This window comes from Pristiophorus japonicus, unplaced genomic scaffold, assembly GCF_044704955.1.
Source record: "Pristiophorus japonicus isolate sPriJap1 unplaced genomic scaffold, sPriJap1.hap1 HAP1_SCAFFOLD_2652, whole genome shotgun sequence".
NCBI classification, from domain to species: Eukaryota; Metazoa; Chordata; class Chondrichthyes; family Pristiophoridae; genus Pristiophorus; species Pristiophorus japonicus.
Genome location: NW_027252398.1, coordinates 2,190 through 23,385, shown reverse-complemented (window position 1 = coordinate 23,385; position 21,196 = coordinate 2,190). Strand labels below are relative to the sequence as shown.

General features: G+C 44.4%; 1 protein-coding gene across 1 annotated transcript; it reads left to right on the top strand.

Moving 5' to 3' along the window:
- Positions 1–2,196: 2,196 nt before the first annotated feature.
- Positions 2,197–7,640, top strand: LOC139247239 (leucine-rich repeat and calponin homology domain-containing protein 2-like). The gene is made up of 5 exons (XM_070871574.1): positions 2,197–2,297; positions 2,386–2,522; positions 2,684–2,814; positions 3,646–3,733; positions 7,558–7,640. Exons 1-5 carry the CDS (start codon positions 2,231–2,233, stop codon positions 7,588–7,590), a joined length of 456 nt encoding a protein of 151 aa, XP_070727675.1. The 5' UTR covers positions 2,197–2,230; the 3' UTR covers positions 7,591–7,640.
- The last annotated feature ends 13,556 nt before the right edge of the window (positions 7,641–21,196 follow it).

Genomic DNA, 21,196 nt, shown 5'->3' with positions numbered 1-21,196 from the left:
CCAGACGACAGCACTTGAGTGCGAGCAGTGGGCTGGGATGGTGGTTGAATGGGTGTAAACTGCTCCATGATATCACCAGCAGCACTGGGATCCACAACGTCAGAATCAAAACCATGGAAGGTGGAACCAGAACCTATGCGAGGGGGAGGCGCAGGCTTGGACGGTAGTGCACTGGCTGTAAACTGCTGCATTACACCAGCAGCATCACTGGGACCCGCAACATCGGAATCAAAACCATGGAAGGTGGAACCAGAACCTATGCAAGGGGTTGAAACTCTGATGCCCCTTGATGGGGCTCATAAACATTAATTTGGAAGCTCTCCCCTGCAGACATTTCAGTCATCGCTGCCACCATCCAGTCCGGATCGTCTGCATCTAGTTGTACTGGTTCTTGTTCTGTATCTTCAGGATCCTTAGGGTTGACAGCAGCAGCAGCATCATGTTCTGCAAAATACATCAGAACAGTCAGATGTTTAACAGCAAGGGAGGGGGCAGGATGGGTGGCATGAATACTCTCGCACATAGCAGGCCAGGCAGCAGGTTGATTTGAAGGGCCACGATGCATTTTCAGGACTTACCCTCTTCCTCGCGTGCGGACCCAGCTTGTGCTGTACTGATTGCTTTTCTCCGTGTACGACTCATCATAGCAGCTACCCTCTGTTCCAAGGGTGTCAGTGGATGCAGATTGGGCATGCCTCCTCCTGTTCGAGTTGCTTCCCTTTTGTTGTGGGCCAATTTCTTCTGCAAAGAGTAAAATATAACTTTTTACAGAGTGCATCTTTCTGCAGGGTGGGACATACAGATAGTCACGTTATAATTACGTTTACACTAAAAATGGAAAATATTACTTGCACACTAACTACTTGACCAAGGTCGTGCCATTTCTTTTTACACTGGCTTCCAGATCTCATGGTATGCAGCACTGTGCAGTAATCTTCTGCAACTTGGTTCCAGCATTTCTTCTTTTCTTAGGTGGCACTTTTATGCGACCTCTGCTGCTGGTATCTAGCTCCTGCCATCTCTGCTCAATGACGTTGACTAATATCTCCACTTCCTCATGCAAGAAATTCTTTGTTCTTTGGGTGGACATTGTTCCATTGCTGTATTGAATTGACACTCTTATTTTTCAAAGCACACAGTCCTTAATTTTCATGCACCTATGCAGCACATGTTCTGAAAGTTTAGCAGTGTGCAGCACTCACTGATTTCAGCAGGTGATTTATTCAACAGTGCTGCTAAAAGCACTCCTTCAGACACCAAAACAATCACCAAAATTAAATCCCAAGCCTTTCCAGGGGTCCACAAGACAAATCACCACTTTTCTTCAAGTCCCTTTAAAAATGGCCGAGTGCCAATGTTTATGCGCTACTGCGTGTGCGCGCTCTAACGCGCATGTGCAAGGCTGCCGGCACGACGTCTCATTTAAATTAGCCCCGCCCCCCCCCACCACTTCTAGAATCGGCACGACTCTCTTGCTCCGCCCCCCGCTGCTCTGTGCGCACCGCGCCAAGCTCCAAAGGACCTGCAGGGAGCCGGAGAATCTGAAGGGTTTTTTTTTTTTGATGCACTTTCGGGCCCGAGAAACTGGCGTCCAGGTCGGGGCTGCGCCGTTCACCCCAATATTTCTTCAGGAGATTAAATAAATTGAGTGAGCGCAATTTGTATATAGTCTGAAAAGAATGGGCATAGAATCTTTCTCCTTCCAAACTGGCTTGTGCTTCTAAAGTGCTAATTAGGCAATTTAAATTCAGGCGATTTAATGAATGCAGGTCTTGTATACGAGGTGCAGCAAGGGGTGTCCAGCATTGCAGTGTATCAAGGCCATAACTGAAATCACTGTTGCATTTAGTGAGAAAGATAGTCAGTATTCTATTTGGAAACCATAGAAAACATCCAAACTGTCTATCGTGGGCAGCCATCCCCAAACAGTCTGCATTTGATGCAGTGCTTGCACATGTAGCAAATTATTCTAACACATTCCTTTTACCAGTTTTCTTGATCCTTGAATCTAATATTGGATATGCCAGCCTAAATGGGCTCCTAGGTTTAGAATTGCAGATCTGGCCTGGCTATGAATGCTTAGTTATGAATAGATTGAAAAGGGTAAAATTCTTTGTTCAAAGTTCTCATACTGAGGAAGGCAAAATATGAAATATACTTAATTAGATTTCTGTACCCTGCATTTTCACAGGATGTTAGCTGTAATGAGATTCAAATCCTCCCTCACCAAATGGAAAAACTTCAGTCGCTCCGAGAATTAAATATACGGAGAAATCATCTGCAGGTGTTACCTGCGGGTAAGAAAACATTTGTGCACTTCACTTTCCCTTAAGAGTACAGATTTGTTGGCATCTGCATATTGATGTATTTGTCTCCTTTTTCCAGAATTAGCAGAACTTCCTCTGGTAAAATTAGACTTTTCCTGCAATAAAGTGACAGAAATACCCATCTGTTTTAGAAAACTGAGATACCTTCAGGTTATAATATTAGATAACAACCCAATGCAGTCGCCTCCAGCACAGGTTTGTATAAAATCATAAGTATGTAAACTTTTCCCAATATTCACTTGAATTAGCACAGCCGTGTTTATTGTATGACATTTGAATACATTCATTATTTAATTTACTGTATGAATGTGCTGCATTTAGTTGCTTAAAAATATAAACCTTTTCATTCTCTGCAGATTTGTTTAAAAGGTAGAGTGCACATATTCAAATTCCTGAATATCCAATCATGCCGGATAGACAAGAAGCCAGATTCTCTGGATCTCCCCTCTTTGGATAAGAGAGCACTTCCTCAACCTCTCACAGACAGGTTACTTTGGGTTACTTATTTTGAATAGAATGTATTGTATAGAAGCTAATAAAACATGGTGATGATTTTGAAATGAAAAGACTTTCCAATTTCCTGTACGTGTGCATATGTGTGTGTGCGAGCAGATGAGAATGAAAGTTCTCCAGCAAATGAGGGCAACTTGCGTAATTGTTTCTTGGTCCACTGGATGAGAAATGGCTAAATCATCTCTGAGGGTGCTACAAGATTAGAAATGTGCTTAGTGGTTTTGATTCTACAGATTTTGAGCAAACTTCTATGAATGACCACTTTTTGAAAAAGGACGTAATGGCTGAAAAGGGTCAAATCATATCTGCACCACACCTTAAAAAAAAAAAAATTATCTAATTATAACATTTAGAAACCTAGAGTAAGTTGACAAAGTTGATGTCATTATCTTTCAGTTTCTGCAATAAATGCCAAAAAACGAATGTACTGTCCATGGTCACTGGTAAAAGTTGGTGCAGAATTGAAATCCAACACAATAATTATCAATTTCTTGATCATTTGTTAAGATAGGCTGAGGCAATTTCCCACAGGGAGCAGATATAGGAAATTCAAGCCAGTCACACTCCGCCACTCTTCACAACAGCTGACTATAGTGTAGAATTTGCAGAGATTTTGGAGTAGTTCCGCAGCTTGTTCTCAGTGCATGGAAAGGATAGCGAAGATTGGTTAAAAAGTCTTGGTGTCACTATTGAGCAGTTTTGCTTGCTTGCTAAAATTATTGTAGATAAAATGTGGTAATTGTTAAAGGTTTAATTTTGTTTTACACCCACTGTTCTATTTGTATGATATTTCCTTATTTTTCAGTATGGAAGATTTTTATCCAGCTAAAAACCACGGTCCTGACTCGGGCATTGGCAGCGATAATGGTGATAAGCGGTTGTCCACAACTGAAGTGAGTTATTTAACCATTTACTGCAGCTCAGACTTTCTTGTTAATACAGGTAGTTTCCTCTCCTTTTGCAGTGATGAGTATACTCACCTCAATACAGGTTGAGCCTCCCTTATCTGGGACTTCTCGCGCGCTCTCGTCGCCCGCTCTCGCTTGGGTATTCTCGCTCTCGCTCTCTCTCGCGCTTGCTTGCTCTCTCTCTCGCGCTTGCTCGCTCTCTTGCGCTTGCTCGCTCTCTCTCTCGTGCTTGCTCGCTCTCTCTAGCGCTTGCTCTCTCTCGCGCTTGCTCTCTCTCTCGCGCTTGCTCTCTCTCTCGCGCTTGCTCTCTCTCTCTCGCGCTTGCTCTCTCTCTCGCGCTTGCTCTCTCTCTCTCGCGCTTGCTCTCTCTCTCTCGCGCTTGCTCTCTCTCGCGCTCGCTCTCTCTCGCGCTCGCTCTCTCTCGCGCTCGCTCTCTCTCGCGCTCGCTCTCTCTCGCGCTCGCTCTCTCTCGCGCTCGCTCTCTCTCGCGCTCGCTCTCTCTCGCGCTCGCTCTCTCTCGCGCTCGCTCTCTCTCGCGCTCGCTCTCTCTCGCGCTCGCTCTCTCTCGCGCTCGCTCTCTCTCGCGCTCGCTCTCTCTCGCGCTCGCTCTCTCTCGCGCTCGCTCTCTCTCGCGCTCGCTCTCTCTCGCGCTCGCTCTCTCTCGCGCTCGCTCTCTCTCGCGCTCGCTCTCTCTCGCGCTCGCTCTCTCTCGCGCTCGCTCTCTCTCGCGCTCGCTCTCTCTCGCGCTCGCTCTCTCTCGCGCTCGCTCTCTCTCGCGCTCGCTCTCTCTCGCGCTCGCTCTCTCTCGCGCTCGCTCTCTCTCGCGCTCGCTCTCTCTCGCGCTCGCTCTCTCTCGCGCTCGCTCTCTCTCGCGCTCGCTCTCTCTCGCGCTCGCTCTCTCTCGCGCTCGCTCTCTCTCGCGCTCGCTCTCTCTCGCGCTCGCTCTCTCTCGCGCTCGCTCTCTCTCGCGCTCGCTCTCTCTCGCGCTCGCTCTCTCTCGCGCTCGCTCTCTCTCGCGCTCGCTCTCTCTCGCGCTCGCTCTCTCTCGCGCTCGCTCTCTCTCGCGCTCGCTCTCTCTCGCGCTCGCTCTCTCTCGCGCTCGCTCTCGCTCGCGCTCGCTCTCGCTCGCGCTCGCGCTCGTTCTCTCTCGCTCTCGCGCTCGCTCTCTCTCGCTCTCGCGCTCGCTCTCTCTCGCTCTCGCGCTCGCTCTCTCTCGCTCTCGCGCTCGCTCTCTCTCGCTCTCGCGCTCGCTCTCTCTCGCTCTCGCGCTCGCTCTCTCTCGCTCTCGCGCTCGCTCTCTCTCGCTCTCGCGCTCGCTCTCTCTCGCTCTCGCGCTCGCTCTCTCTCGCTCTCTCGAGTCAGCATGGATTTATGAAGGGGAAGTCATGTTTGACAAATTTGCTAGAGTTCTTTGAGGATGTAACGAACAGGGTGGATAAAGGGGAACCAGTGGATGTGATGTATTTGGACTGCCAGAAGGTATTTGACAAGGTGCCACATAAAAGGTTACTGCACAAGATAAAAGTTCACGGGTTGGGGGTAATATATTTAGCATGGATAGAGGATTGGTTAGCTAAAAGAAAACAGCGAGTCAGGATAAATGGTTCATTCTTGGGTTGGCAATCAGTAACTAGTGGGGTACCGCAGGGATCAGTGCTGGGACCCCAACTATTTACAATCTATATTAATGACTTGGAAGAAGGGACCGAGTGTAACGTAGCCCAATTTGTTGACGATACAAAGATGAGAGGAAAAGCAATGTGTGAGGAGGACTCAAATAACCTGCAAAAGGTCAGACAGGCTAATTGAGTGAGCAAAAATTTGGCAGATGGAGTATAATGTTGGAAAGTGTGAGGTCATACACTTTGGCAGAAAAAAATCAAGAGCAAGTTATAATTTAAATGGAGAAAGATTGCAAAGTGCTGCAGTACAGTGGGACCTGGGGGTACTTGTGCATGAAACACAAAAGGTTAGTATGCAGGTACAGCAAGTGATCAGGAAGGCCAATGGAATCTTGGCCTTTATTGCAAAGGGGATAGAGTATAAAAACAGGGAAGTCTTGCTACAGTTATACAGGGTATTGGTGAGACCACACCTGGAATACTGCATGCAATTTTGGTTTCCATATTTACGAAAGGATATATTTGCCTTGGAGGCAATTCAGAAAAGGTTCACTAGGTTGATTCTGGAGATGAGGGGGTTGACTTATGAGGAAAGGTTGAGTAGGTTGGGCCTCTACTCATTGGAATTCAGAAGAATGAGAGGTGATTTTATCGAGACGTATAAGATTATGAGAGGGCTTGACAAGGTGGATGCAGAGAGGATGTTTCCACTGATGGGGGAGACTTGAATTAGAGGGCATGATCTTAGAATAAGGGGCTGCCCACTTAAAACAGATGAGAAATTTCTTAGGGTTGTAAATCTGTGGAATTTTCTGCCTCAGAGAGCTGTGGAAGCTGGGTCATTAAATAAATTTCAGACACAGATAGACAGTTTCTTAAACGATAAGAGGTTATGGGGAGCGGGCAGGGAATTGGAGCTGATTCCATGATCAGATCAGCCATGATCTAATTGAATGGCGGTGCAGGCTCGAGGGGCTGTATGGCCTATTCCTCCTATTTCTTATGTTGTTCTTCTGTTCTCCGATCTTTCCTCCTCTCTCTCCGATCAATCTCTCGCTCTCCCCTCTCTAAAGTTCTTTGAGACATCCGGTGGTCATGAAAGGCGCTACATAAAACCAAGTTTTAGTTCTTTCTCCCATCCTCCCCCCACCCCCATCTCTCTCATGATTTCCTTCCCCCCCTCCCCGAATCTCCCCTTTGATCTCGCCCTGTCATCTCCCCTGCCATCTCTCCCCGCCAGAGCTGAACAAAGAGCCTGATTGGCCACGCTGCACCCTCAACTGTGGGATACTGCACGTGTGTGGCCGCACCTCGCTAAATTGCGCAAAAGTGGGGGGGGGCAGCCAGAGTGTCGGGCCGCATGTGCAGAAGGGCACAAAGTTGTTGTAGATAATCACTTCACATGGCATTAGAGCCTGAATAAAGCAGCCCATGTAACTTGAGGTTATGAATATTAATGTCTCTTATCGAGACAGTTCTATGGGCAATAGGTCTGAATGTTGTATGGTCATGTTGTTTCCACTGCATTTAAGGTTCCAAACTGCTTCCAAATTCTGTCATGTTTAGTAACTTCCTCTTTTCTATTTTATTTTTGTTGGCTTCTTCCTACTTGCATTCTTCCTACTTGCAGGAACGGTGGTTGTACTTTATGTGTTTCTTTGAACTTTTCTAAATCACTGAGGAATAACTAGTACTGTAGCAGAGACTCTTCTCCCTGAGGAATTGTAGAAAAGGGGTCACAAAGAGTTTCATGTATCAGGCAATCCTACAACACATGAGCAGTAAGCTCCTGGAAAAATGTTAACTGCTTTTGTGCTAATTGGTGCCTTTTTAGTCTGGTGTGGGAAGTCCATATGAAGTTTCATTGAGTTTTTCCAGAATACCTAATGGCTAAAATTTTTAAGCAAGATTTTGCCATTATCTCAGCCAAGTACATTGATGAACTTGAAACCCTTAATGACTCTTCAAGAAAGTTCTTGGGCCTTTACCAGAATTCTTACCAAAGTTTGCATCTTGTTTTGTTTCCAATTAATATTTGGTACACTGTGCTTTAAACCCATGTAAGATCAATGTTCTGATATCTTCTGCATGCAGGGCTTCAGACAGATTCTTGTTGTTTGACAAGAACTAACAAGGGGGCGAGTATTTGAACAGTATGATTTCAAGGTAGCTTATTGATGTTTGCAGGACAATGGGGAAAGAGCAAGGATGTGGGACTAATTGGATAGCTCTTTCAAAGAGTCAGCCCAGATATGATGGGCCAAATGGCGGCCTCCTGTGCTGTCTGATTCTGTGTAGCTAATGCTTAAAAAACAAAACTGCATCGTTCTGGCTTGCTGGTGAGTCATACCGTGGCAGAGGTCATCATACCTTAAAAGTGTTTTCTGTGTGGCTGCTTAATTCCTTCGCCACATCTTTACCCTGCATTCTAAGCTTGCTTTGACAGAAATGCCCAGCAAGTGGCAGTAGAGAATAGGTGCTGTGTGCTCTCTGTGCTTTCTATTTTTCAATGGCACTCCTAACTGGTATTCAGCTTTGGGTATTGCTTGCCAATTCTCCATAATGCCTGGTACGAAAGCAAAGGCACAAGTAAAGAGTATATTTTATTTTACTTAAGAATTTTTATCTTTAGATTTCATTTCTCATTCAATTGAGTTGTTTCCTGGTTGAATACGATTGCTGTTTTTTTTCTGGCTTGTCTAAGCAAGTTAGCCATGTGCATGGGGAAACCGCTCAGCTCTTGTTTTTCATTTGATTGCAAATAATTTTGTCATATTTATATAATTGTGCATCTTTCTGAAGGCTGTTTCCACTTTTTTAAAATTCCAATGTTGTCATATGATATCTCCTCGGGTTCTTTTACAGAGATGCTTGTTTGGTTCATTTGTAGACCCACATTTTACATAGTATATACGGCACAGAAACAGGCCATTCGGCCCAATCAGTCCATGCTGGCATTTATGCTCCACTAGAGCTCCTCCTGTCTTTCCTCATGTAAATCTATCAGCATAACCCTCTATTCCCTTCTCCCTCATATGCTTGTCTAGCCTCCCCTTAAATGCATTTATGCTATTCGCTTCAACCACTCTGATAGTGAGTTCCACATTCATACCACTTTTTGGATAAAGAATTTTCTTCTGAATTCCCTGTTGGATTTCTTGGTGAGTATCTTATATTGATGGCCTCTAGTATGCTCTTCCCCACATTCTCTCTTTCTCTCTCTCTCTCTCTCTCTCTCTCTCTCTCTCTCTCTCTCTCTCTCTCCACTCTATCAAAACCTTTCATAATTTTAAAGACCTCTATTTGGTCACCCCTCAGCCTTTTTCAAGAGAAAAGAGACCCAGCCTGTTCTGATATGTATACCCTTGCATTTCTGGTATCATCTTTGTAAATCTTCTCTGCACCCTCTCCAGTGCCTCTATTTTTATAATATGGCGACGCAGTACTCTGTGGTCTCGCCAAGGTTCGATACAGGTTTAGCAAAACTTCCCTACTTTTAAATTCTATACCTCTAGAAATAAATCCTTGTGCTTGGTTTGCTTTTTTTGACCTTGCTAACCTGTGTCGCAACTTTTAGCAATTCTGTACTCGGAGACCTCTTTGTTTCTCTACCCCACCGAGACTTTCACCTGCCAAGTAATAAGTGACCTCCCTAGTCTTCTGACAAAAATGGAATACCTCACATTTATCTGTGTTGAACTTCATTTGCCAATTATATGCCCATTCTGCAAATTTATTAATGTCTTCCTGTAATTTATTGCAGTCCTCCTCAGTATTGACTCTCTCCCCCAATTTGGTGTCATCTGCAAATTTAGAAATTGTGTTTTTGATTCCCAAGTCTAAATCGTTAATATAAATTGTGAACAGTGGTCCCAGCACTGATTTAGCCATAGTGGACTGGAAATAGCTACTTGAAGGTAAATCAGCGTCCGAGCAGTGGGAGGCATTCAAGGAGGCGATCCGGAGGGTTCAGGCCAAATATGTGCGCCTAAAAGAAAAAGGGTGGGTCTAACACATCTAGAACCCCCTAGATGTCTAGGGACATACAGGGTAGGATAAAGAAAAAAAAGGAAGCTTATGACAGATACCGAGGGCTAAATACTGCAGAATCTCTAGAGGAGTATAGAAAGTGCAGGGGTGAAATTAAAAAAGATATTAGGAAAGCAAAAAGTGAGCATGAAAAATTGTTGGCAAGTAAAATCAAGGAAAACCCAAAGATATTTTATAAATATATTAAGAGCAAGAGGATAACTAAAGAAACAATAGGGCCTATTGGAAACCATGAGGGTAATCTGTGTGTGGAAGTGGAAGATGGAGGTATGGTTCTTAATAAATACTTTGCGTCTGTTTTCACAAAGGAAAGGGGCGCTGCAGACACTGCTATCGAGGAGAAGGAGTGTGAAATATTAAATGAAATAAACAGAGGGAGAGATGGTATTAAGGGGTTCAGCAGCTTTGAAAGTGGATAAGTCCCCAGGCCCGGATAAAATGTATCCCAGGCTGTTGAGTGAAGCAAAATAGGAAATAGCAGAGGCTCTGACCAACATTTTCCATACCTCTCTGACTTCAGGTGTGGTGCCAGAGGACTGGGGAACAGCTAATGTTGTACCTTTGTTTAAGAAGGGAAAAAGGGATAGACTGAGTAATTACAGGCCAGTCAGCCTAACCTCAGTGGTGGGAGAATTATTGGAAAAAATCCTGAAGGACAGGATAAATCATCTTTTAGAAAGACACTGATTAATCAAGGACAGTCAGCACAGATTTGTTAAGGGAAGGTTGTGTCTGACTAACTTGATTACATTTTTCGAGGAGGTAACCAGGAGAGTCGATGAGGGCTAAGCGTATGATGTGGTGTATATGGATTTTAGCAAAGCTTTTGATAAGGTCCCACATGGCAGACTGGTCACGAAAATAAAAGTCCATGGGATCCAGGGCAAAGTGGCAAGTTGGATCCAAAATTGGCTCAGAGACAGGAAGCAAAGGGTAATGGGTAATGGTTGATGGGTGTTTCTGGGACTGGAAGACTGTTTCCAGTGGGGTTCCGCAGGGCTCAATGCTGGGTCCCTTGCTTTTTGTGCTATACATCAATGATCTAGACTTAAATATAGGGAGCATGATTAAGAAGTTTGCAGTCAGAGAGGCGGGAGATCGGGGCGTTGGTGAGGCCTATAAAGGCCCAGCGGCAGAGGAGAGGCGGCGGCAGTCGGAGAGGCGGGAGGTCGGGGCGTTGGTGAGGCCTATAAAGGCCCAGTGGCAGAGGAGAGGCGGGAGGTTGGGGCGTTGGTGAGGCCTATAAAGGCCCAGCGGCAGAGGAGAGGCGGCGGCAGTCAGAGGCTGGAGTTCGGGACGCAGGACAGCTCTGACATGTTATGCTCCTCCTGTACTATGTGGGAAGTCAGGGACGCATCCGGTGTCCCTGACGACTACGTGTGCGGGAAGTGCATCCGCCTCCAGCTCCTGACGGACCGCATTGCGGCACTGGTGCTGCGGGTGGATGACTCTGGAGCATCCACGATGCTGAGAATGACGTGAAGAGCACGTTTAGCGAGTTTGTCTTACCGCAGGTAAAGGGTACACAGCCAAATAGTAAATGGGTGACCAATAGAAAGAGCAGTAGGGGTCCCCTGCGGTCATCCCCCTGCAAAACAGATACACCGCTTTGGGTACTCTTGAGGCGGTGACTCATTAGCAGGGAGCAGCAGCAGCCAAGTTTATGGCACCACAGGTGGCTCTGCTGCACAGGAGGGCAAGAAAAAGAGTGGGAGAGCTATAGTGATAGGGGATTCGATTGTAAGGGGAATAGATAGGCGTTTCTGCGGCCGCAACTGAGACGCCAGGATGGTATGTTGCCTCCCTGGTGCAAGGGTCAAGGATGTCTCTGAGCAGGTGCAGGACATTCTGAAAAGGGAGGGTGAACAGCCAGTTGTCATGGTGCATATAGGTACCAAAGATATAGGTAAAAAACGGGATGAGGTCCTACAAGACGAATTTAGGGAGCTAGGAGCTAAATTTTAAAAGTAGGGCCTCAAAAGTAGTAATCTCAGGATTGCTACCAGTGCCACGTGCTAGTCAGAGTAGGAATTGCAGGATAGCTCCGATGAATACGTGGCTTGAGGAATGGTGCAAAAGGGAGGGATTCAAATTCCTGGGACACTGGAACCGGTTCTGGGGGAGGTGGGACCAGTACAAACTGGACGGTCTGCACCTGGGCAGGACCGGAACCAATGTCCTGGGGAGAGTGCTGTAATGTGGTCTTTTTTGCTTTTTGCCTTGGGTTTCTCTGCCCTCCACTTTTACTATTCTCCTTTCTATCTTTTGCTTCTGCCTCCATTGCTAGTGCTGTTGGGGAGGAGTTAAACTAACATGGCAGGGGGATGGGAACGTATGCAGGGAGACAGAGGGAAATAAAATGGAGGCAGAAGCAAAAGATAGAAAGAAGAATAGTAAAAGTGGAGGGCAGAGAAACCCAAGGCAAAAAACAAAAAGGACCACATTACAGCAAAATTCTAATGGGGCAAAGTGTGTTAAAAAGACAAGCCTGAAGGCTCTCTGCCTCAATGCGAGGAGTATTTGGAATAAGGTGGATGAATTAACTGCACAGACAGCAGTTAACGGATATGATGTAATTGGCATCACGGAGACATGGCTCCAGGGTGACGAAGGCTGGGAACTCAACATCCAGGGGTATTCAATATTTAGAAAGGATAGGCAGAGAGGAAAAGGAGGCGCGGTGGCGTTGCTGGTTAAAGAGGAAATTAATGCAATAGTAAGGAGGGACATTAGCCTGGATGATGTGGAATCGGTATGGGTGGAACTGTGGAATACCAAAGGGCAGAAAACTCTAGTGGGAGTTGTGTACAGACCACCAAACAGTAGTAGTGAGGTTGGGGACAGCATCAAACAAGAAATAAGGGATGTGTGCAATAAAGGTACAGCAGTTATCATGGGCGACTTTAATCTACATATTGATTGGGCTAACCAAACTGGTAGCAATGGGGTGAAGGAGGATTTCCTGGAATGTATTAGGGATGGTTTTCTAGACCAATATGTCAAGGAACCAACTAGAGAGTTGGCCATCCTAGACTGGGTGATATGTAATGAGAAGGGACTAATTAGCAATCTTGTTGTGCGAGGCCCCTTGGGGAAGAGTGACCATAATATGGTAGAATTCTTAACATGGAGAGTGACAGTTAATTCGGAAACTAGAGTCCTGAACTTAAGGAAAGGTAACTTTGACGGTATGAGGGGTGAATTGGCTAGAATAGACTGGCAAAGGATACTTAAAGGGTTGATGGTGGATAAGCAATGGCAAACATTTAAAGATCACATGGATGAACTTCATCAATCCCTATCTGAAGTAAAAATAAAACTGGGAAGGTGGCTCAACCATGGCTAACAAGGGAAATTAAGGATAGTGTTAAAACCAAGGAAGAGGCATATAAATTGGCTAGAAAAAGCAACAAACCTGAAGACTGGGAGACATTTAGAATTTAACAGAGGAGGACTAAGGGTTTAATTAAGAGGGGGAAAATAGAGCACGAGAGGAAGCTTGCAGGGAACATAAAAACTGACAGCAAAAGCTTCTATAAATATGTGAAGAGAAAAGATTAGTGAAGACAAATATAGGTGCCATGCAATTGGATTCAGGTGAATTTATAATGGGGAACAAAGAAATGGCAGACCAATTGAACAAATACTTTGGTTCACGAAGGAAGACACAAATAACCTTCCGAATGTACTAGGGGACAGTGGGTCTAGTGAGAAGGAGGAACTGAAGGATATCCTTATTAGGCAGGAAATTGATGGGAATGAAGTTCGATAAATCCCCGGGTCCTGATAGTCTGCATCCCAGAGTACTTAAGGAAGTGGCCCGAGAAATAGTGGATGCATTGGTGATCATTTTCCAACAGTCTATCAACTCTGGATCAGTTCCTATGAACTGGAGGGTAGCTAATGTAACACCACTTTTTAAAAAAGGAGGGAGAGAGAAAACGGGTAATTATAGACCGGTTAGCCTGACCTCAGTAGTGGGGAAAATGTTGGAATCAATCATTAAGGATGAAATAGCAGCACATTTGGAAAGCAGTGACCGGATCGGTCCAAGTCAGCATGGATTTATGAAAGGGAAATCATACTTGACGAATCTTCTGGAATTTTTTTGAGGATGTAACTAACAGTGGACAAGGGAGAACCAGCGGATGTGGTGTATTTGGACTTTCAAAATGCTTTTGACAAGGTCCCGCACTAGAGATTGGTGTGCAAAATCAAAGCGCATGGTATTGGGGGTAATGTACTGACGTGGATAGAGAACTGGTTGGCAGACAGGAAGCAGAGTCGGGATAAACGTGTCCTTTTCAGAATGGCAGGCAGTGACGAGTGGAATGCCGCAGGGCTCAGTGCTAGGACCCCAGCTCTTTACAATATACATTAACAATTTTGATGAAGGAATTGAGTGTAGCATCTCCAAGTTTGCAGATGACACTAAACTGTGTGGCGGTGTGAGCTGTGAGGAGGATGCTAAGAGGCTGCAGGGTGACTTGGACAGGTTAGGTGAGTGGGCAAATGCATGGCAGATGCAGTATAATGTGGATAAATGTGAGGTTGGCCATTTTGGAGGCATAAACAAGAAGGCCGAATATTATCTGAATGGTGGTAGATTCGGAAAAGGGGAGGTGCAACGAGACCTGGGTGTCATGGTACATCAGTCATTGAAAGTTGGCATGCAGGTACAGCAGGCGGTGAAGAAGGTAAATGGTATGTTGGCCTTCATAGCAAGGGGATTTGAGTATAGGAGCAGGGAGGTCTTACTGCAGTTGTACAGGGTCATAGTGAGGCCTCACCTGGAATATTGTGTTCAGTTTTGGTCTCCTAATCTGAGGAAGGACGTTCTTGCTATTGAGGGAGTACAGTGAAGGTACACCAGGCTGATTCCAGGGATGGCTGGACTGTTTGAGGAGAGACTGGATCAACTGGGCCTTTATTCACTGGAGTTTAGAAGGATGAGAGGGGATCTCATAGAAACGTATAAGATTCTGACGGGACTGGACAGGTTAGATGCGGAAAGAATGTTCCCGATGTTGGGGAAGTCCAGAACCAGGGGACATAGTCTTAGGATATGGGGTAGGCCATTTAGGACTGAGATGAGGAGAAACTTCACTGAGTTGTTAACCTGTGGAATTCCCTGCCGCAGAGAGTTGTTGTCAGTTCATTGGATATATTCAAGAGTGAGTTAGATATGGCCCTTACGGCTAAAGGGATCAAGGGGTATGGAGAGAAAGCAGGAAAGGGGTACTGAGCGAATGATCAGCCACGATCTTACTGAATGGCGGTGCAGGCTCGAAGGGCCAAATAGCGTACTCCTGCACCTATTTTCTGTGATACTAAAATCGGCTGTGTGGTTGATGAGAAGAGAGCTGTGGGATACAGGAGGATATCAATCAACTGGCAGAAAAGTGGCAAATGGAATTTAATCCAGAGAAGTGAGGGGTAATGCATTTGGGGAGGTCTAACAAGGAAAGGGAATATACATTAAATAGTAGGACACTGAGAAGTGTAGAGAAACAAAGGGACCTTGGAGTGCATGTCCATAGATCCTGAAGGTAGCAGGCCAGGTAGATAAGGTGGTTAAGAAGGCATAAGGAATGTTCGCCTTTATTAGCCGAGGCATAGAATACAAGAGCGGGGAATTATGCTTGAACTGTATAAAACAGCTTTGGAGTACTGCGTGCAGTTTTGGTCACCCCATTACAGGAAGGACATGATTAAACTGGAGAGGGTACAGAGGAAATTTATGAAGATATTGCCGGGAGTGGAGACTCTTAGCTATGAGGACAGATTGGGTCGGCTGGGTTTATTTTCCTTGGAAAGGAGGAGGCTGAGAGGAGACTCATTTGAGGTATATAAGATTATAAGGGACCTAGATATCATGGATAGAAAGGGCCTATTTCCCTCATCAGAGGGGTCAACAACCAGAAGACAGAAATTTAAAGTAATTGGTTGAAGGTTTAAAGGGGATTTGAGGGAACATTTCTTCACGCAGATGGTTATGGGTATCTGGAACTCACTGCCTGAAGGGGTGGTAGAGGCTGAAACCTTCGCCACATTTTAAAAAGTACTTGGATGTGCACCGGAAGTGCCGTAACCTGCAGGGCTACGCACCTAGAGATGGAAAGTGGGATTAGGCTGGATAGCCTCTTGTTGCCCTGCACGGACGCGATGGGCTGAAATGGCCTCCTTCTGTGCTGTAAACTTCTATGATCCTTGTGGAATACCACTACCCACCTTCTACCACCGTTTACCCCTACTCTCTGCTTTTTGCCTTGAAGCCAGCTAGAGTTTTTGAATTTAATTTCAGTCATCAGGATTGAGGAAGCATTTTTAACATTTGTAAGCATGGGTAGCAAGTACATTGATGCTGCTCTCCTATGATCCAAAATTAAACAAGTACAAGTATCAAAGCACCTCGACGGTTTTGGCATTTTCATTTTGACTGCCTTTGTTTTGCATACTTTTACTTCCTGTTTGAACATTGGATTGTGCCTAGACTTTCTCATAATTAGAAATATTTGTTTAGTCATGTACTCTTTATTTAAAATTGATAAAGAGCCATGCTGTATGATTGAGGAAGTTACCGTATATACTCGCGTATCATGCGACTTTTGAAGACCTAAATTGTAACCTAAATTTGGGGGGTCGCATGATACGCGAGATACAAAATTTGCGGGTGTGAAGTGCTGGCCAAGATTAGGCTGTTAGGCTGTTAAGCAGACCGTATCCACGCTGAATCTCGGCAGGTATCTCCTGGGCTGGATTGCAGCCTCTATTGTCACTTGTACTGTATCTTTGCTGTGGTCTAGAGATCGCCACCCACAACTCCCTCTGAAGTTTGCTGCATTATTAGAGGCTCCATCTATCTCAGCCCATGCTTCTTTTACCCGCAAACACAGTAGAGGCTGTGGCTGAACGACGCTAGTCAAGCCAGCTGGAATGATTGCTATATCGGTGTTCGATTCGCGAACAGCTTTCACAACAGAATCCACTCGATGTTTCATGATTCGGTTGTTAAGGTCTGTATTCGATCGTTGTTATGTGTTAGGGTACTTGTTACGTGTTGGGTACTTGTTAAACTTGTTTGAAAGCCTAGCCTAGTGGCATCTGGTATCTCAAAAAAGTGACTCGCATGATACATGAGATGTATGATAAAATCATGTTTTGGGGACGAAAATTTAGGGGTCGCATGATACGTGAGATCGTAGGATACGCGAGTATATACAGTAGTTGCTTTCTGTATTACTATTTTTTTTTCCTGAAACTTTGTTTTTAAGTGAGTGATTAATATGTCTAATGAGATTTAAAATCATGCTAATAATCAACTAATGGTCAACTTCTAATCAAATCCCAATGTTGAAATGGAAATTGAATCCAGTATATGTTTGCACACCAAAAAAGTGAACTGTGTGCTCAATTGGGAACTATGGAATACATGATTGACTCATTATGGGAGAGATCTTTTTAATGGTGACTTTGTGCTTAGAATTCTATTTCATAAGAACATAAATAGGAGCAGGAGTTCATTGTTCAGCATTGAGTATCCACTGTTCTATTCCATCTCTGCTGATTATGCTGTTATTCAGTCACTTTGTATCCTTCGAGCTCATGTTCCTGCTTAATATGTTAAAATGATGCAAATCTTTTTCTGCATCATAAAAAATCTACAAAACCTGATTTGCTGTTGTGATTTTACTAGAATATCTCTGGTGGTATTAATTTGAAATAGCTTTAACTTGAGTTTTTCCCCCCCAACATTCTTTTTGGGATAGGGAAAGGTGCACTTCAGTGAGTAACCCCACAGCCAGCAAGACGCCATTCAGCCAGCAAGAATTGGGCTTATTTGTTGGCTTTTAATGTGGTAAATGACATACTCTGTAGTTCATCTGAATACTGATGGGCTCAGGAACAAGTCAGCTGATTAGTTAAAACAAATGGGAAAAAATGCTTAGATTTGCTGTGCATTTCATCAGTCAAGAGAAAATACAGGAATACATTAAGACAATGTATATGCAATACAGAATGTAGAAAAATTCAACCAGGAGACGATTAAGGTATTCCCACAGGAAAAGGTGGTGCAGCAAAAGATGAGTCAAGGAATAAAAATTGAGATTTTTAAGGAAGCATATGACAAACTTAATTCTAATAATCCAAAAGACATTCAAGCAAAGCATAGAAATTAGTGGAGAAGCAAAAAAATATTAGAAAGGTTGAGTGTGGTATGAAGAAATACTGGCTAGAAACTTAAAAGGAAATAGTAAAAGGTTTTATGAAAATACAAAGTAAAAGAATAATTAAAGAAAGGATAGAGAGCATGAGTGATCAAAAGGGAAATGTTATGTAGGGTGAAGGAGAGGCAGAGATACTTAATCAATGTCTTGCCTCAGTTATCATGGAAGAATGTGTTAGTAGGAATGAAAGGGTAAAAGAGGAAGAGGTGAAGTTGGTTAACATCAAAATAATGGAGGTTAGGAGAATTTTCCTTTTTACGGAGGAAATTGTTAGGATGGGGAATGCCCCATGAGAATTGGTAAAAGCAAATCCTTCATTTTTAAAAGGGAAATGAATAAATATTAAAAAATAATTTTAAAGGGTATGGGAAAAGGGATAAGGAATGGAACCAAGTTTTATCAGCGACCATAGCTAAATAGCCTCCTTTGCTGCACAATTTTGTGATTCTACATTATATGTTTGATTATTTCTAATGAAGGGTCTAAATCTCAAACACTAGTCACAGCACCTCTGATACTGTTGACCTTCTCAATGGCTCCATCACCTTCTTTCAACATCCGTGCCCCCACCAAAATCGTTCAATATCTTGCCATTTCCCTGGTACTGTATCCATTTTCACTTCATTAAGTCCAAAGCCTGCATGATTTGATGTGAATTGACATATCAAATTCTACCATGCCTTATTTTCCTCCAAATCCTTTGATTATACTGGAGTGCAAGGACAACCAATGGCTTTATTTCAGCATGACAAACCACTTGCTCCTGCTCCTCCACTCTGCTCCAACATCGTGTAGAAAGCTCATCAATAGTGTCATCACTCTAAGATTGAGAATATCCATTCAGCTGTTGCTAGCATCACTACTCCTTCCTTCTTTCCCCTGCTCCTAACCAAGCTTCAGCCCCTCCCTCGCCCAATCTCATCACTTTGTAGTGACGCTTCCATATCCCAATTCTGTCCTGTTTTCTTGACTTATCTGGCTTTTGTTCCCTCAATATTCTCCCCACCCAACTCCTGACCACTGTTACCTTTCCTGGGCTCTATGCTAGCCAACATTGTTAATAGCTCACTTTTCTTAGGCACTGCCCCTCTTGCTTTGAAAACCCCCTTTTTAAAAAGAAAACATCCTTGACTTGTTTTTCTCCCCGGCTACCATCTTCTCTGAGATCCTCATGCATATCATTGCCTCTTAGCTCTGTACCCATCTCTTCTAAAGGTTCCTTTTTGAATTCCTTTGGTCTGCTCACAGCACCAAGTTGGCCTGGTGCTACTTAAATGCAAGTTGTCACATTCTCTTCCTTCTGACCCCACGCCCACCCCCCCCCCCCCACCCCGGAAATTACAACCAAAAGTGCAATTTGTGTCCAGTGTAGTCTTTATAAGCAATGTGATAATGTTTAAAACAAAAGAAAGTGTTATTGATGTGAGATAATCCAAAAAACTTAACCAAGGTTTTGATTTGTAGAATGGTCCATTTAGAATTTATTTGAGAAGCTGCACTTGGTCGGAGCCTGCATTCATTTTTTGCATACATTATTTCAGGAAACTCATTATTTTATTTTTGTGAGCTCTCAGCATTTTGTTTTGCATTGCCCTCGCACTACTAATTGCAAACGTACACAATCTGCGCATGTACAGAGGCTGAACTCCAGGACATAGTCAACGTATTTACTGAGGCGTACGAAAGCATGGGCCTTACGCTAAACATTCGCAAGACTAAGATCCTCCACCAGCCTGTCCTCGCCGCACAGCACTACCTCCCAGTCATCAAGATCCACGGCGCGGCCCTGGACAACGTGAACCATTTCCCGTACCTCGGGAGCCTCTTATCAACAAGAACAGACATTGACAACGAGATTTAACACCGCCTCCTGTGCACCAGAGCAGCTATCGGCCACCTGAGGAAGTGTGTTTGAAGACCAGACCCTCAAAACTGCCACCAAGTTCCCGCTGTAGTAATACCCGCCCTCCTGTATGGCTCAGACATGGATCATGTACAGCAGACATCTCAAGTCGCTGGAGAAATACCACCAACGATGTCTCAGCAAGATCCTACAAATCCCCTGGGAGGACAGACGCATCAACATCAGCGTCCTCGGCCAGGCCAACATCCTCAACAATGAAGCACTGACCACACTTGATCAGCTCCGCTGGGCAGGCCACATTGTTCACATGCCAGACACGAGACTCCCAAAGCAAGCGCTCTACTCGAACTCCTTCATGGCAAACGAGCCAAAGGTGGGCAGTGGAAACGTTACAAGGACAACCTCAAAACCTCCCTGATAAAGTGCAACATCCCCACTGACACCTGGGAGTCCCTGGCTCTAAATGGAGTAAGTGCATCCGGGAGGGCGCTGAGCACCTCAAGTCTCATCGCTGAGAGGGTGCGGCAAAGCAGTCCCACCCACCCCTTCCCTCAATGACTATCTGCCCCACCTGTGACAGAGTCTGTGGTTCTCTTATTGCACTGTTCAGTCACCCAATAACTCATTTTAATAGTGGAAGCAAGTCCTCCTCAATTCCGAGAGACTGCCTATGATGATGACACAATCGACAATGGCTATAGCAATAGATGATCATCTTCTAGGCCTCCATCATTCCTGCCTTGAACCACCCACTAGGTTTGTGTGTAGCCCACTGAAGAGACTCCTGCTGTTTTTCTTTGTTTTTTCTGCATTTGGAGAAAAATCTGACCTCTGCTTAGTGTTTACTATATCAACAATACTGTTGAGATCAGGATTTTAGTAGCTTTGAGGATGCCCAGTAGTACGAACCCTCATCCACTGCTAGCATTTGTTGGAAACATTCCAGACAGTGTGCCTGAGATTTTCTGTATTTTGGAGTAATTATCTCCATCGTTCAAATTACTTACTAATTTGCACAATTATTCACTTTTCCAACTTTTTTGGTCAATCGTGTAGTATATTTTTTCCTCAGATGAAATGAATAAACTCTTAATCACAGGAAAAATATAGCAAATGTATTTTTTTACAATATAATATGCTTTATCAAGAAAAAAGTGTAAAATCTATTTCCTTTTGTTTAGTATTTTGTCCTTCAGAACTCTTGTTAGAAAAGTGTCATCCTTGCCTCTCACCACTGATTCAGAAGGTTTTGGGTTCAAGTCCCATCTTAGAGGCTTGAGCACATCATCTAGGTTGACATTCCAGTGCAATACTGAGGGAGTGCTGTACTGTTGAAGGTGGCATCTTTCGGATGAGGCATTTCCCCCCTCGGGTGGATGTGAATGGTCCCATGGCACTATTCAAGGGAGTTCTCCTAGCATCTTGGCCAACATTTATTCCTCAACCAGCATCACTAAAACAGATTATACGGTCAATTATCCCATTGTAATTTGTGAGACCTTGTGCACACATTGGCTGCCGCCTTTCCCTACATTACAACAGGGACTACACTTCAAATACTTCATTGGCTGTAAACCATTTTGAAATGTCCTGAGGTCTTGAAAGGTGGCATCTAAATGTAAGCACCTTTTGAGGAGAGCAACAGCTCAAAAAAAATGTCTAATGCAATTGCTTGTAGAATAGG

Coding starts and splice junctions, on each gene's coding strand:
- LOC139247239 (XM_070871574.1), top strand. CDS start 2,231: ATGGAAAAACTTCAGTCGCTCCGAGAATTAAATATACGGAGAAATCAT. Junction 2,298..2,385: donor TCTGCAGGTGTTACCTGCGG/GTAAGAAAACAT, acceptor TCCTTTTTCCAG/AATTAGCAGAACTTCCTCTG. Junction 2,815..3,645: donor CCTCAACCTCTCACAGACAG/GTTACTTTGGGT, acceptor CTTATTTTTCAG/TATGGAAGATTTTTATCCAG.